General features: G+C 36.5%; 2 protein-coding genes and 1 long non-coding RNA gene across 4 annotated transcripts in view; 1 reads left to right on the top strand and 2 right to left on the bottom strand.

Annotated features, from left to right (window-relative positions):
• The window catches only part of LOC145228957 (cilium assembly protein DZIP1L-like), a 15,051-nt gene extending 14,967 nt beyond the window's left edge, over positions 1-84 (bottom strand). Inside the window, exon 1 of the mRNA XM_080094185.1 lies at positions 33-84. The gene's annotated coding sequence lies outside the window, so the exon portion shown is untranslated. The remainder of the gene's footprint in view (positions 1-32) is intronic.
• LOC145228958 (uncharacterized) lies at positions 85-16,991 on the top strand. Of its 2 annotated transcripts, XR_013860329.1 has the most exons (5): positions 85-1,708; positions 3,203-3,362; positions 11,531-11,650; positions 11,983-12,196; positions 16,641-16,991. It is a non-coding gene; the product is annotated as an uncharacterized LOC145228958 (long non-coding RNA). The 2 variants fall into 2 exon arrangements; XR_013860328.1 differs by lacking the exon at positions 16,641-16,991 and having other exon boundaries at positions 11,983-12,913.
• Positions 1,724-3,168, bottom strand: LOC145227954 (neuroserpin-like). The gene is made up of 5 exons (XM_080092917.1): positions 3,112-3,168; positions 2,786-2,989; positions 2,499-2,599; positions 2,073-2,241; positions 1,724-1,864 (listed from the first exon to the last, which is right to left on the bottom strand). The coding sequence occupies exons 1-5, from the start codon at positions 3,166-3,168 to the stop codon at positions 1,724-1,726; spliced, it is 672 nt and encodes a 223-aa protein (XP_079949043.1).

Raw genomic sequence — 16,991 nt, 5'->3', positions numbered from 1 at the left:
CGCAACCTCAGAATAACCGCAAAAAGTCTTACCTCTGTCTTACAGGACTGCAAATGCAGACCGGCAGGTATGGCGTCGTGTTTGTTTTTTTCGTTTTGCGCCCTTATCTTTTCCTCGCCTTTTTTTTCGTGGTTTTTATCAGCGCCATACCTGCCAGTCTGCATTTGCAGTCCTGTAAGACAGAGGTAAGACTTTTTGCGGTTATTCTGGGGTTGCGTGTTGTTTGTATTTTTTGCTTTTATCCCGCTTCTTATTTTGTTTTTAGACACTGATGATGCTTTTTATAGCGAAATGCATTTGTTTTGATAAAACAAATAAAATATAGCGACAGATTTAGTGGTTTTTCACACTGAATTTTCTTGATCTGATTTTAATGACCCTGAATCGTCGCAGTCGTTTTACTTGAAAGGAGATTTCAATAATAAGAAAATAATTACTACGTTTGTGTGGATTTATTAAATTAAGAAATATCGCGACATATGTACAGAACGAGAATAAATAACGGCGCACAATACAGCAAAGGATCAATAGCAATAAATAAAGGAGAATGTCGATAAAAGAACAAACATGAGATGGGATGCATCGTCTTTGCACTAACATTTGAGTTCGGGTTAGAATCATTTGAAAAGAGTAGTGTGCTTTATGACCGAAAGTACGTTTAATTGAGAAACCAGTTTCCAACATTTTTTTCAGGATGCTGTTACGAACACACAAAATCTATAAACAGGGTCAATTTTGAGATACTACTCGAACACTGCTTTTATGTCAAACAATGCCAATTGTGGTTTGTTTTTAATGTCCAACTTAAGGTTATGCGCTGCTATAGCATGTGAAGGTAATTAAATTTTACTCTAGTGATTTGATGGACAAAGGGGCTACTGTTTAAAGTAATACTGTTAAAGTGTAATTACCTGTTTTAAACCGTGGTTGGGTAGCAAGAGAGCTCAAACTCCATACAAGGTATTGTGGTTATATTAAACGTCCAATGTGAAAAACATTTTTTTGAAAAAAAACTATGTTTAACAAAAACATCTGTAACCTTACTGGTCGCATTACTTTTCCATACACTCACAGGAAACAAACAATATCAAAACAACTTTGGAAAGAATTAAAAAAGACAGCGTCTTGGCAACAGCATCGTCTCCGTGCTAATAAACCCAACGACTTTCTCGCATCGCTGTTGACTGTATAATTGGCCCCGCTGACCAATGGATGTGTCGCTTTATCTTGGGTCGTCGATTCGTCCAAAAAACAGCTGCGCTCCGGTTTGGCATTCCTCAATGAAAAACAGGAATGGGCGGTTAACACGCATCCGTGGGTGGGGTAAATGACGCATAGTGATTGTGGCTGAACTCGCTGCCGCTGCGCTAACGCCGTTTTCCGAAAATGTCAATGTTGTTTCATGTACACCTGTGGAGCACAAAAATGTTTTAATGTGTTCTGGCTTGGTGATTTTTGAAGTGTTAGCCTAATATGCTTCCATTAATTTATTTACCGAGCAAAATAAACTTATCTTAACCCAAAATGTCAAGATTTTGGGTACAAAATGGGCGCACACAAATTTTAAATAGGACATTTTATTTTCTAGATTTCTGAACTTATCTACTTGGAAGGCTTAAATCTTTTAAACAAACGAACAAACTTGTACCTAACTAATACAACATGGACGATCGAATTTTCTCAATGCTTCCATTATTGAAAATACAAGGTATGTTTAAGTTTCTTAACTTCTCATCATAAACCTACTTTTTGAAATTGCAACCGGTGTATCAGTCATAGAGGTGAAGTTTGCTAATTCGTCGTCAAAGGCTGTTGTCATTCCTTGTTTTCGCAAACTGTCATCAAGATCCATTCTGTAATTCATCTGTGAAAAGACGCAGTGTTAATGGTGTTGTTTATGTAGAAATGGTGCCCTCAATAGGTTTTGAATGGCACCAAATTTTTAGGTAAATATTTCTCATACTAATCACAAGCATAAGCTAATGTTACCAAAGATGTCATTTAGTCATGCCGTCTGTATATAACGGAATCGCAACTAAACGTGATTTGGCATTTATAAAACATTTCTGTACCTCAAACTTTGGCATGGAGAGTCTCACAGCATCGTATATCGTAGTTTTTCTCCACGAGTCGACGTTTCTGTCAAATCCTTGCTGTATTTGACTGATAGTAATGTATTGGTTCGGTAGAAGGATTACCAATTTGTTTTGGCAGCTTCCAGGTCGAGACATTGTGTTAGATCTGTAAAAAAATTGGATGTTTAGTTTCTCTTTGTCTGCATTTACAAGATTGTGTCAGACATTTTGGCGATCTATTTGTCAAACGAGATAATTTGGAGCTAAAAAATGAAAGTTGCCTGGTATAGCAGAGCAAATTTTTGGGTAACAAATAGGCTAATTCAGTTAAACCAGGAGTCTTACCGAAAACTCTCAGATGTGGTACATAATTTAGACAAACTTGTTTACAAAATGAAAATTTGGTAAAGTTTTCTGACTTACTTGAACGGCATTTCGATAATGTCGGGGATCGGGCCTGGTTCACTAAAATCGGACGATGATAAGCGGTGATGAAACATACCAGATTGAGACATCATTGGGACCTGGAAAGTAGAGACTATTTTAAGCAAAACTGCAAAAAATGTACTCAACTAAGCAACCCAAACGCTGATTCAGTTTAGCACGTTTTAAATCTTATCAGATATAGTTTTTCCGACAAAAAAGAGAATTTTCATCAGCCATTTTTTCTAAAAACATTACAAACTCGCTATATTTATGGTCAAAAATACCTGAATAGCCGATCCATCAGCTAATGTAAAAATACCCATTTTGGTTTTGTTAGCGGAAAACGGCGATTCCCACAGCCCGTCGAACTGCAAAACATTAACCAGTAGCATCTTTGTATCCATGGTAATGTCGCCTGCCCCCAGAAACTCCGGTATTTGCCAACTGGTCATGTTTGCAATCCAGTAGTTAATTTTTTCCAGGCAATCCTGCGAAACCGATACATGTGTTGTAAACACGCTTTTTTAGCAAATGAAACTGACAGATTTTTGCTTGATATATAATGTAACATTAAAAGAGCTAAAACCGCAAAAAAAAAATTAATCCTTACCTGTGGAGACTGTTGGAAATCTAAATGTGTTACTGTAGTGGAGTGATATAGGTACATCGAAATAGCGAAATCATATTTATACTCCATTGAGGTGTCGACGAAAACTTCTGAGGCCATTGATAGGCTTTCTTCATCGCCTTCACCCGAATCAAAGATGGATTCTTTTAGTTTTTGAAACTGGCTATCGGTTGTATTCATCGGTAGGTCCCGAAACAGCAATAAATTTTGGATTTCGTTTCTGCAACATTCAGGTATGTCATGTATCAGAAAGGCTATTGGTGTTTAGGTGTCTCGATAGCTTTTTGGTTAGTTCTACAGCTATAATAAATTTGTGTGCAAATTTGATTAACATTATGTTAACTTGATTTTTTTTATTTGTATTGAGGCTACATACCAAGAAATTCATGCACAAAATAGTGAGTAATTGAATTAAGTAATAGTTTCAATGGCCGCTGGTGTAAAAAAAAGTGATTGTATTTACCTGGTTTGGCCGGCCGATGCCAAACGAAGAATAGCGAGTAAGCTGCTGATGCCGTATGGTGAAAAGAAAACGTTGTTCTCCATAGGTTTGTTTTCGCTTTCTGTTAAATCGGCTAAAATTTTGCTGGCAAAAAAACGGGTTGCATTGACCAGTGGCTGTGTAAAGCGATTGGTTGGTCGTCGGTAAGCTCTCATATCCTGTGAAAAATAGAAATATTTTAGTATTCAAAATAGCTAGTTATTTGTTAAGCAAATTCGCCATTTTTAGTCCCTTCTTCAAGTAGAAAGAGGGAAGTATATTTTTTCACTGTTGATCGAAATCGTTATTTATTGTTATTCTAAGGTGCTATTTGTGTCCAAAGTGTCATAATTGTGGCATTGTTTTTTTTTATTGGATGCTTGGTCCAATTTAGATCGATTGAGCTGTTTTTTTTGTGCCGTTTAAATCGAGTTTTTGTAACTGAGAAACACAAGCCTAAGGGATAAATTGGTATGCTTGGTAATCTATCAATTTATGGAGGTAAATTTTTGTTTTTGGGCTCTGCTAAAGGCGGCATGTAAATGGGAGGATAGGGCCTGGTTGAAATCTTTATGCTAAATATGGCTTTGTAAAATTAATTCTAGGGCGTTAAAGCAAATGGATCCCAAGGCGTAAAAGTTCCCATGATTTGAAAACAACAAGCCTGGCAAAATAAAGCAAAACTAAATCACGATTTCCTTTTCACCTTTAAAACTTGCGCCAGTAGCGAGAAAACTACTGTAGGTTAAGTATTGCGGTGTCAGTGTGCTTATTATCTGAATGCAGTGGCGCTTGCTTCCACGCAGTGCACCTGTATTGGTCTTGTAATTACCGGATGGAAGTAACTCAGAGGCAGACTTCTATTTGTATCATGCGCTGAAGAAAAGTTCTTGGTTTACCTCGCAGCAATTAGGAGTAAAACGCGTTGTGTTTATTACTCTAATCGTTCGTTGATGAATTGCTTTGCGAATTTGCATTGCTTTTGGCTGTTTGAAAAAGTTGATCACACAGGAATTCTATGTTGACGTTTTATACATCAATTGTTCGTTATATGAAACTTATGTCAATACTTAGTCATTTGTTAAAAAAGACAGCCGCTAATGATCATAAATTGTTTGTTTGTCGGATGGATACTGTTATTTCGAACAATCTTATTTTAATTCCTACGCATGAATGCCATGAAGGTTTGCAACAAAAAGCGTGTATCTATAATTTCCAAGCATTTAACAATTAACTGTCCATCGTAAATCGTCTAGTCTAGGCCCACCGCACGGTCGTCTTTAAAAGAAATATTTCGTAGTATTCCCTTTTGGTTTTCGCACCTAAGGTGTGACATCATCACATAGTTTCACACGATTATGTCACGGTACTTAAAAGCGGTCCATTCATAAATCCACGATTCCTCTTATCCAAGTTAACTAATTGGCGACAAAGCCATTTAATATTCAAAAAAATCTCTTTGAAATAAATTCCTGAACTTTGATTTCCATCGTCTTTCCAACAACGCGTTGGGCGGCCACGCAAAATCTCAAAGTTCCATTGCGCTAAGCGGGGTTCTACTTAGCGGCAACTTGAACAGTCTGCAATTAAATCCTTATCGCTTTGAGACCGGCCACTGAAGTTCAATGAGAAATCAATTGTCAACGAATTACAGCTTTGAGAGGGGTGTTCCTGGATTAATGCGAACACTTGTCAGTGCGCATGTATTTCGCAGGCTAGGGTGGCAATATGGCCGCCACGCCTGTTGTTATAAATTGCACCTCTAGCCTGGTATTCGACGCCGGAAGGCCACACAATCGCCAATTATACCTTCACGGACTATAATCCTTAGTTGCCTTTACTGTTGCCTACGGTTCAAGATCTTTTAGCTCGCCTGTAGTGTTTGCCACTCCACTGCCCGACAGTTTGCGGACTTCTGGCGGCATTTTAACTCTCTAAACACCGCGAAAATGGTGCCCGACTTGTCGCCCCGGGCCACCTTGCGGCTTTGCTGCATGTTTTGCCGCTCTTGGTCCAACAGCTTGACAGGCGAATGCATTTGGTGCTTGTAACCGACCGCTAAGAGCTACGTTATTATTTCCGTACAAACGTTTAGAACGATACGAACTCAGATTGATGTTACTTAACACGCGATGCCTTTATTTCCTGAAATATTCCGATTTGGCACTCTTTACAATTGCGTTTTATCATTGTCATTCATATTTGCAGTTGGGTATACGATTATGTCACGCAAATGTGATACATCGGGCAAGCAACTGGCGGATGGGAAGGAACTATGTAGTTCATCAGGGCCTTCATTAAAAGTTTTGTCAAAAATTGATCATTGTTCATTGCCGTGCGCAATAAAATATTAAATTGACTCTTAGTATCGGTTTGGTCGTCGAATAATCGAAGCAAAACGCTTTTCGGGGTCCCTTACATACTGGTTTTTAAACGTCGTTGGGCCCGTGGACCTTGGTTAACAAAAAATATACAGCGTAAAAACGTTTGAACCTGCTCGTTATTTGTAAAACGCGAGTTTTTTTTAACCGGTCACAAAGTTGAATACTGCGATTAAACATCCTAATAAGTTAAAACGGTAAACTTTTATCCTTATTTACATAATATTTTTACTCACCAGCTGGCTTAGGAAGGCCATGCCCTCGATGAAAGAACTCGTAAAGACGAAAAATATCAGTAGGTTTAAAGTCTTCGAAGCCATGACGCACAGGTATATTTAAAACAAATTTTAAGCAACAATCTTTATCTGAAAAAAAAAACGCATCATCATGACAAGTTGTTTTGTAACAGAAACGAATCTAAAATTTTCGTCAGCACTAAAGAATTATTTCAGACTCTTTGATGAATTGTCCATAAAGCAGCAGATTCTAATCGGGTAAATTTTAACCCCATCCTGCTACAAAATATCACAATTCCATACAATGCTACAAAACAATCCTTTATAGAATAAATTGTATCGACAACGGGCATCGACGACTATAGCTGCATATTTAGTACCAAGTGTTGGTATAAAATATATTTAAACATCACGCCCAAGTGCTAAATGCTTTCAATTGAATTTCGACGATTTAAACAAAACTGTAAACAAAACGTTGCTTCGAAATTTGTTCGCTATGGATTTAATATGACAGACCTGTGCCGCTGTTAACTTTCATCTGAAAATCATATTTCTCTTTTCATGTTCAAAAAAACATTGTTCCAACTTGTTTTTAATTTTGTGCGCAGTCAAATAGTAAAATATACAAATCTTCGCAGCCTAAAATCAAAGTTAAATTCTCAAATAAATTCGCCTTGACAAACACATCGATAAGGTTTCGTAAAAAAATCGGCTTCTCATCGGATGCTCGGGGATCCCGGCACTTTTAACTATGGGTGCGGCATTTTTTCTCTCGCGTGATTTCGGTCCGTGTGGCCAAATAAACGCCGCCAGCAGACCCGACGTTTACACAGTCGTTTGCGGAAAAACGTCAATTGTCGGAAGTTGGGTGACTGCTTCTATCAAATGCCACCTAAGCTTTTTAATTTCGCCTAACCCTATGCACATTGAAGCATAAAACAGTCAATACTACTATCTTTTAAGTTTTAATGCCAAGTTTATTTTCAAGGTTTATGAAAAAACGTTAAGAGCAACTACTCATACCATTGGAATAAAAATATGTAACATATTTTTGTTTAATTTGCCGCGAAGCTTAATTGACACTAACTTTTACTTTCGACACTTCTGCCAAAACGATTTTTTCCTCAACGATTATAAACCACTTCAATGACGCAGCTGTTGAATGAATCATAGGAAAAACGCAATAAAAAATCACTGGCAGGAATTTCTATTAACCGTTATGTAAAGCATTTGGAATGGAAAATATTCGTTCGGACAATTACCTTTTTACGTGACGTTTACTCTGCAGAGACTAGGGTTGAATTATCCGGATAACAGATAACCGGTTAACCGATTAACCGAAGGTTTTTTTGCTATCCGATATCCGGATATTTTTGTGACGGTTAACCGGCCGCGTAAGTTTTAACCGGCCGCGCTATAGCGCCGCGTAAGCGTTTTATGCATTTTAACACAATTTTACAAAACACGCAGTTAATGTGCAGTGATATGTGCAACAGAGTACTTTATGTTTATCTTAATTATACCGAATATTCACTTTGTTGTGCATATTCCCTACTGATGTCAAAATTCACGAGAGAATTGAAGTCACACCAATAAAATAGAAAAGGCATCCATTGTAAAATGATTCGCTCGGAAAGATAAATTGTGAGATTCGAAGAAAATGTATAGGCCTACCTTAATAACAATGTTTTGGGCCTATTTTCGCTCAGAATTGACTGTGGGGCAAAATATAAAACAACTGATGTATCGTTCTTTTTCAGAACTACACTGCTTAAGCAGTAAAGGCGCAAACTTGACATATGTAGGACAATTATAAACACTAAAACAAAGTCTGTGCCACAATTGGATGATGTTGTAATAGACTTGTTATTATCCGGTTAACCGGATAGTCAAATTCAAAATATCCGTATATATCCGTTATCCGGATAATGGAAATTATTGATATCCGAACCAACCCTAGCAGAGACGGTCTTGCCAATAGTTTAATGACGTCATTTCCTGCGTAGCGTATGTGCCATGACGTCATAATTTACATTTCTGTTTGACGTCGCGCCGGTTTTAAATGTGTTATTAATGTGTTTGACTCACTGCAATGTCCTTTATTGCCAAATTTGCGCTTATCGAGTATTTTGACGTCATGAAATTTTGAATAATTGACAAGTTTCCAAAGTGCATTTGCGTGCGATTCATTAAAATGTTGGTGTTTACGTCAGTCAGTTAAGTAAAGCTTTAACATTTCGGCTTTAACATCAACCAAGCAAAAAACATAAATTCCAGTAAGCTTTGATGTAGAGTTCATAACCTACATCGCAATAAATCACAAGTTCGGAAAATGTTTATTTCCAGGCTAAAATCAGTTGACAGTGTTATAAAAACAAATTAATTTCGCTTAAAAGATTTATAAAATGAAAGGTGTAAATCGTTGCGACAATGGCAATAGAACAGGGAAAGACTCCCAGAATCAATTTACATCTACATCACAATACAAGCGTTTTTCACAATCGCTTTGTCATCATTGCATTCTCTATTTTCAGAGTTGTATATGCTTAAGTTTGAGTATAAAAGGCTTGATTTGGGTCTGACCTCACTCGTCATTATTTGCACCACAGTTAGTTTTTTTTTACTTTGGGCTTATGTGGGCTTTGTTTTGTTAAAAAATCTGGTTCGTTGCGGGATTTAGGCTTTTATTTTGGGGTTCTCGCCCAATCTGAGTCCGCTTTCAACTCTGATATAGTCTCTCTTGCAGTTTTGTTGTTGATATAGAAAAACTGTTTTTTAGTTCTATTGTTAAATTACCTGTGGTTTTTACACGCGACTACCGTTAAAGTGTTTTCCGCTACTGCTCGCGACTACAGTGTTATTAAAACCATAAGCACCGCTCGATATCACTATATTTTGCTCCCGACAGCTTCTGTTGGCTAAACGGCACTTATTTTGGAGATACGCCATAATTAATCTTATGTGATTGCACAGTATTGAACTGAAATGACCTGCTGTAATTTCCTCACTATACGCGGCAGTCTCACGTTTTTATGCGGATACTGTGTGATTTTGAAACATTTGTGGTTGTTTTTTTGCAACCAACACAAAATTGATGGTTTGTTTGAAACATGGCACATAATTAAATCCTTGTTGTTTCTTTTCTATTTACATTTTCTATTTAAAAATAGTTTTTTTTCGTTACAAACGGAGTAAAAATAACGTTGTCATTACAAACCTCACCCTCTTTCCTAACACGGATGGTTAGATTCTATGGGGCCCTTCTAATGGTCAATACGGGGTAGCTACACCGCGTTTAATCATGATCCACCAATTATGCCATCCACTATATTGCGCTTCATTACGTTTCGCAGCTCTTTCCGGCCTAATGATTGTTTTGTTGAACTTTGTCGCTATGTGTTTATTCAGCTAGCAAAATAAACTTAACTCAACTCAACATCAGTGACTTAAAGTCAACTTCAACTAATTCTTTTAAATACGCTTGACTCAATTGGACTTAAAAAGCAAGAAAAGCAAGTCGTATTTATTAAGTTATAGGTTCCCTCAGTGGTGGGATTGAAATTTTTTGTTAGCCGGTTCTATCACAAAGGTCATATTTTTCAGCCGGTTCTGTTAAAAAATGTCCATTGACAGTAACCAGTAATGCTATCCGGTTCGCTGATCTCATAAAATTTCGTGAGAATTTCGTTTTTTTCGTAAAATTTCGAGATTGAACCGGTGCGAACCGGCTGAATCCCACCACTGGGTTTCCTACTTAACCTGACTTACCGATGGTCAAAATCTAATTGTTATATCCAGGGTTTTTTTTAAGGTTTGGTTTGGGTGACCGCTAAGTAGTTTTAAGAGACCGCAAGTGTTTCATTTAAATACCAAAAATAGCCATGTAGTTGCAAGTGCAAATTTTGGGAAACCGCTGGAGAAATTTGGGGGACCGTTTCTTTTTTTTTCTTCTTTTTTTTTTTCTTCCCAAAGTTTGTCCGACTCGTATTTCCATCAAATGTTTGATGGTTTTGGCTAAAATTTACACAGATGGTAGATATAGTTATGTAGATGTGCATCCCACTTTGTTTTTGTTGATAACCCCAGTATTTACCCCGCTAGCCCCCTAAAATGGGTATTTTTCCCCGAAGTTCGTCCGACTCGTTTTTCCATCAAATGTTTGATGGATTTGGCTGAAATTTACACAGATGGTAGATATAGTTATGTAGATGTGCATCCCACTTTGTTTTTGTTGATAACCCCAGTATTTACCCCGCTCGCCCCCTCAAATGGGTGTTTTTACCCAAAGTTTGTCCGACTCGTTTTTCCATCAAATGTTTGATGGATTTGGCGGAAATTTATACAGATGGTAGATATATTCATGTAGATGTGCATCCCACTTTGTTTTTGTTGATAGCCCCAGTATTTACCCCGCTAGCCCCCTAAAATGGGTGAGTTTTCAAACAGTGTCAGAATTGGCTGAAATTTGGATTTCTTGTATAGTATGCCATTTATAGGTGCCGATTGTTGTGTTCAACCCTGTAGTCCTAACATTTACCCCACAAGCCCCTAAAGTGTAAAACGTATTTGTATGTTACTGGGCACCACAAACGAAAGATTTCTTTGGCGCAATAGTGTTACAAGGGCAACCAGTTGCATGTTGCTCGTTGGTGGGTTGCTTGGTGGTCGTTTTTGCGCCATGGCAGTTAGAGGCTTGTTAACAGCCCTATGACGTCAGAAACATTAACGGTTGTTACTCAAAACACCTCTAGTGGTCAAAATTTTAAACATTCTTGGATTGGGCTGAAATTTTGCAATACTATTGATTGAGTCGTTTGTGTGTCGAACGCAATTAGTTGCCCTACTAGCCCCCTAAAATGTGTCAGTTTTTTAAAACGTTAAATAGGACATACTTCAAACAATATCTGTGGTGAATCTAATTTTATAGTTCGTATTCTACATAGCATTATTATTTAAGCCCAGTGCCGATCACTGTGTTTTACTTTACAACACCCGACTTTCTCATGGTTATCTCTTGAATTGCATTATTTTCAACTTTGCATGTGTGGGGACCCATGAGTTTTTGCCTGCAGAAACGACTAAAGTTATAAAAGACAATGGCTAATATGGGACCCAATACAAAATAAGCATAGGAAATATATTTATGTTTTAAAATAGGTTATAGTGTATATGCAAGGGCAATATGTGCTAAGCCACCCTTCTAGTTTAAGTTATTTATTATATACCTGTGAGAATGTGTGTGCTGTTAAATTATATGCATTTATTTTCAACCTAAATAGTTCTTTTAACACAAACCTTTTTAGATTAAAGTATGCACCAAACGCAAGGAACAAATGTTGTTGGAACTTACGGAAAAATCATGAGCTCTGTATCGCAGCAGATGTAAAGTGAAATGCCCCACAGCAGTTCGAAGAATATAGCAGGTATTTAAAAAAAGTGCAAAATTGCTACTAATTATGTAACTGCCGTAACAGTGGTTTGTACTTAAATTTCTGTTATAGATGGCATCAGTGCCGACGATCATTGGCGCGAATTTATTTTTGCTTTTTAGTTTGTTTTGTTTGTAATAATAACTTCAGTGTTTCTGTCTCAAAATCAGTCAACTAAAAACTGTTTGTTATATGTTTGTTTTATTTTTATCCTCGATTGGCAAACAACGCCACGATGCGTTATATGCTCACAATGAGTCCGCCGTCGAGTTGCCTGCATTATTGCAAGTCCGTTGAATCATATTTTCATTTTGTTTTCGTTTTAGGCAGTTGGTGACCTCAATTTAATTCCACCATTTGGAACCACTGGGTAAGGACAATGCCGCTCAAGTTTCTTGCGCAGGAAAACACAAGCGAACAAGATAAAATTATACAACCATTATAATGAACAACAGGCGATTGTCGTGTAGCCACTCGGCCATCTTGGCAAAAACAAATGGGGAAGGAAATTATAAACGACCTGAAAAGGTGTTTGAAAAGGTTGGTAAAATGCAGACATCCATATTCATACCTATCCGTTATCCGTTATTCCCAATTTGCGCTGAAAACCACTTGGTATAATCGAAAACGCCAAGAAACCACATTTGAGCCACAAAGATCCTGTCATTACAAAGCGTTTTTTAATCCGTTAAAGATGAATTTTGCTTTAAAGTTTTTTACAAAAACAACAATGTAACATTTCACTGGCCTATGTCGACCAGATGTTGCATTCGGCAACGAAGTAATTTTGAAGCCACGGAACTCGTAAATTGTCCGGTTTTATTGCAAAAACGTGACCGGTTGATTTGGCATCAGTTTTTTCATTGAAACCACAAACACGCGATTGAAACCGCTCAAGACCGAACAAAACTTTAAGCCGGGTTTTCCTCACCTCGATAATTCAAATAAAACAATACGCTTTTATTATTAGTCCATAATTACTGGTCAAAAAACTTAGTCTTGTTGATGAATTTGACTTTGTAAACAACAAAATGCTTTATTTGCGGTTCTTTTTACAATTGTCAATTTTCATTTTAATGATTACCCATTGTATTTTTGAACTTAGGAGCTGGTACATGTATAATAAAATTGTCCAGGCGGTTCGTTTTAATATAAAACGGCTAAAACAAGTAGAGTCAAGTGAAATTTTATTTGCATTGTCACTTTTTAAAATTTGCCATTGTAACGGTTTCGTAAAAAAGCAAGAACATTGAAAAATATGGGTTATTGAGTCAAGTGTATTGTTATTTGAGTGATGCTTTATTTGTAGTTAGTATGTTGCTGTAGAAAAATAAGTAAAGCTACAATTAATAAGGTGTTAAAAATTTAAACAAAATACACAAACAACCTTTTTTGTAAAAAGGTAAACATTTAAGTGCAATTAGCAATAAAGCCAAATGTTTTACAAACTCAAATGACCTTATCCACGTTTAGTCAGAATTGCCATTTTTTGTTAGCAAGCAGAAATGACGTTAATTTTTGCAGAGCGGTCGACTCAAACTTTCTGTTGCCGCAAAAATTCCAACATACTTATCTGTGACCAAAATCCTTTACCAAAAGACCATTTAAATGCCAAAACGTGAACTCACTTATGAGCCAAAGCAGCTTTCGATCTTGCAACCAAAGTGCATCAAATCAAATCAAAAACAACTTTAATGCGATTAATACACAAAAGTCGGTGCTTATCGTGTTTCATTCGATTTTCATGACTGCAATTTTGCATAATAATGCAAATAGGCTTGCTTTGCAGCATACAATTCGGAAACAGTTTTTTTTATATCAGTGCTTTTGGCGACAGCAACAAAAAACATTGCTATCGAAACAAAGCAACTGTTTTTCAGTTAGTAACATTAAAACCACTATCAAATAAACAATTCCAAGAAGAAGAAAATGATAACATCAATGCCATCCCCCCAATTGGTTTAGTAGCAGTAGTTTTAACATCACTGAATATTTAACGTTTATAATTACAGCACATGTTTTTGGTTATCAGTTTTTTCGTTTGTTGCGAAGCTACGTGCATTTGTTCACGTATCACTTGAATGAGAATAGCGAGTTTATCGAGTTTAAATCCACCACATTGCCTGGTTTAAAATCCCACAACCAACTTAATAGTTTAATTTGTACATTCCTTTGAGTTTTCTGCAAAAAAACACTTGTGGTGCCGGCGACAAATGATTAGTTAAAGATATGTGTCTTTATAACTCATCATTTGTCTTTCGTCCTGGCTTGTACTACTTGCTGGGGATTCCATTTTTTTAGATCGGCAACTGTAGTTTGGGATAATAACGCTACTAAATTGGATTAGATTTTAAAGGAAAATTTGTATGTAAATCGAAATTGCAATCGTGGTCCCAAAATGTCACGCCAATTTGTCCAAAGGTCAGCTTATAACTTTTAAACTTTGTTGTCACCACTGTTATTTGGAAATAACATTTGAACAACATCAAAATATATTTTCTTGGATAAAAAAGGTAATATTGCAGAAGATATTTCTCCGTTTTTAACCTTTTTTTTCACATAGCGTTTGTGCTGAAACACATTTGATGGTCAAAGAAAAAAATCACTACTGTGCCTATAAATGCCACAATATGGAGACTGCGGCATTTGATTAGAGTTTCGTTTTTACTAGTAATTCAACGTGGTTTTAAAGTACAGTTTTTGGTGTTTATACTGTTAATACCTTATAAAATCGTTCATTTGCCCTGTTTGTTTTCACTTTTGGATACTCAGCCATCGATATGTGATTACACGGTTTCTATATATTTATATATTTTTTGTTTTCCTTTTGCACAAAAAACTAGTGGGAAAGTTTAAGTAATTTCAAATGATCCAATTGCAAAATAATTTTTCAGTCTATTCAGATTTTTGAGGATCATTTTTATGTCGGAAAAGTATTTCACATCTTTTCTGTAAGTTTTAGCCAGACAATACAAAATCTGTACGTTGTATCGATTTATTTTTTGCAATTAATCATCGGAAACAAAAAAGCAAAACAACTCTTTCAGTTCTCAACTTTGTAAAAAGTGTTAAATGTACGTACACACGGGACCACGTCCAAAATAAGAAACCGACCCCAACCACCTTTTATATGGGTCCTTTTCCACTTGACGGAAACATTGTATTTTTCATACCCAAGTACCTTAAACGGGTATAAGATACATATTACTTAATTGGCCACTGTTTTCCATTACCACATATAACTCCAATATAACCCTGCAATCGTAACACCCGTAACCCCCAAACAAAATGTCCTATCAGTCATAAAACGCATTCCAAAGCGATTTTATCCATGCTTTATTATTTCATTACATTTTTTAACTAGTGTCCACCCACACACAAGTTAAAAACATTCCACATTACGGCGCAAAAATTCCCCACCAGTCCATTGCTCTAATGTGATCCTGTTGATTTCAATCGTAACGGGTGATTAAAGGTTTAAGCTTGGCGCGATATTCTGCTATTACTAGACTCTCCCGCCACTTGTTCATAATTAGTACACGACCTCCGTGGCTATATAGGTTTGCCGCGTGGACTGTGGCAGGTGTTACAGATGCCTGGGCGTTGCCAATGCTTTTAATTCTTTTCCGAGAATTGTTTTTGTCGCTTTTGCGAGCCACGGTATGCACGTGTGGAGGTTTTTGATCATTGATTGAGCGTTTTGGAATGTACAAAAGGCACCCAAAAACACATGAATGCAAATGCATAGATATGATAATTTGTTTTACTTCGGTTTTGGCCTACTTTGTTTTACTAATTCGATCGAATTAAGAAGCAGTCAATTCGTTTTAATTTGAACCCATACTAAACAGGTCTTCGATAAAAAAGCCAATGATGAAAATTCATTTCTCCGATAAGCCAACACATATAGTATCACCAATTGAATTTAAAGTAACATAAAAACAAACATTTTTGTAACTTATGTATGTTGCTATTTTATGCTTCCTTTTTAGCAAATTTCCTCTCACAACAAAGTAAACGTTGTTTTCCACGATGGACAAGGAAAACAACGTTCTACTGGTTTTGAATCGAGGATAGGGGAGACAACTGATAGATGTTAAAATTTTACAAAACCCTTGATGATTTGTGTTTGCATTCATTTAATTTCATTTTAAAGATATTTTGTGGCACGAAACGCAATAGCGCCCCACGAAAATCTCATAAAAAGTCTCTAAATGAAGTATAATTTTTGTGGAAAACCATGTGAGTTTATGTTCAAAAAAATTGAACCAAAAAAACGTCGCATCAAATATATTACTTCAACACTTGATTATTTTACTGCAAATCCTTCAACGTCGAAGATTTGCGTTCCAACTATCCCAACAAATGTTGAACAACGCGGTTTCCGTGTCACTAGAAGCCAGATAGGCTGCGAATAGCCAGCTTGCAAGCTGCGTATTATGCACTCAAAGCGTCCGTGCCGTTAACACGCGGAAACAACCGCGTCTTGGTGATATTTCGAATTTATTATAGAACGACGTAGAAATCGCCCACAGGTGTTGGTTGAATGCAAATCGCTTTGCATTGTTTTGTCGGATGTTGTCACGTGATTGTTACATAAGAAGCCATAACACAGTTTCGTGTTTCTTTACAAAACCTTACAGAAAACGAAATGTTGTATAGTTTTTGGCTGTTTAATTTTTAATATTGTTGCCAATCTTTTGAATTTTGATGCAATGTTTTTAATTTCGTATTCATTTTTTAATGTGTTGTTTTTCGTTTCCCTAATGTTCATTTTGTTCCAAAAGCAGTATATTTTCTGTTAGTGTACCAACTAAATCACAACCATACAAAAACATGATTTAAAAGAAGTTTTACTATAAACAAGATCAGGCTTAAATAAAAAAACTAGCTATTGCATCGAACTTTTCATTGTTAGTATCATGAGTAAAATAGTCAATTTTGTGTTTTTTTACCGTAAGTTTTTGTGTTTTTTTCAATTTAGGTGTCGACACTTTCTTCCAATTTGACAGATACAGGCATGATTCAAAACCTGCGTAGATAAATTCGTTTAGCGCCACACAAAATTGCCTGAGGAAAAGACAAAATGCTTTCTAGGTAAGCTAATTTTAGTTTCCAACCCTACCACCTTTTCCGTTTTAATCTTTTTATCCAGGTTTCATTTGTAATTCACGTGTTGATTATTTGGCTGGTTTCTTGTTAGAGGTTTTCCATTATGCAGGAAACCAATCAATTTGTGTCCGATATAAACTCCAAGACCTTATTTTACCCCCCTCCCCCCGCGTAAAACCAGTTAACACGCAGTTTCTGACAAAGACTTAAAATTGATGCTTTA

This window comes from Phallusia mammillata, chromosome 5, assembly GCF_965637545.1.
Source record: "Phallusia mammillata chromosome 5, kaPhaMamm4.hap1.1, whole genome shotgun sequence".
In the NCBI taxonomy this organism is placed as follows: domain Eukaryota; kingdom Metazoa; phylum Chordata; class Ascidiacea; order Phlebobranchia; family Ascidiidae; genus Phallusia; species Phallusia mammillata.
This window is presented reverse-complemented; position numbering and strand designations above follow the sequence as displayed.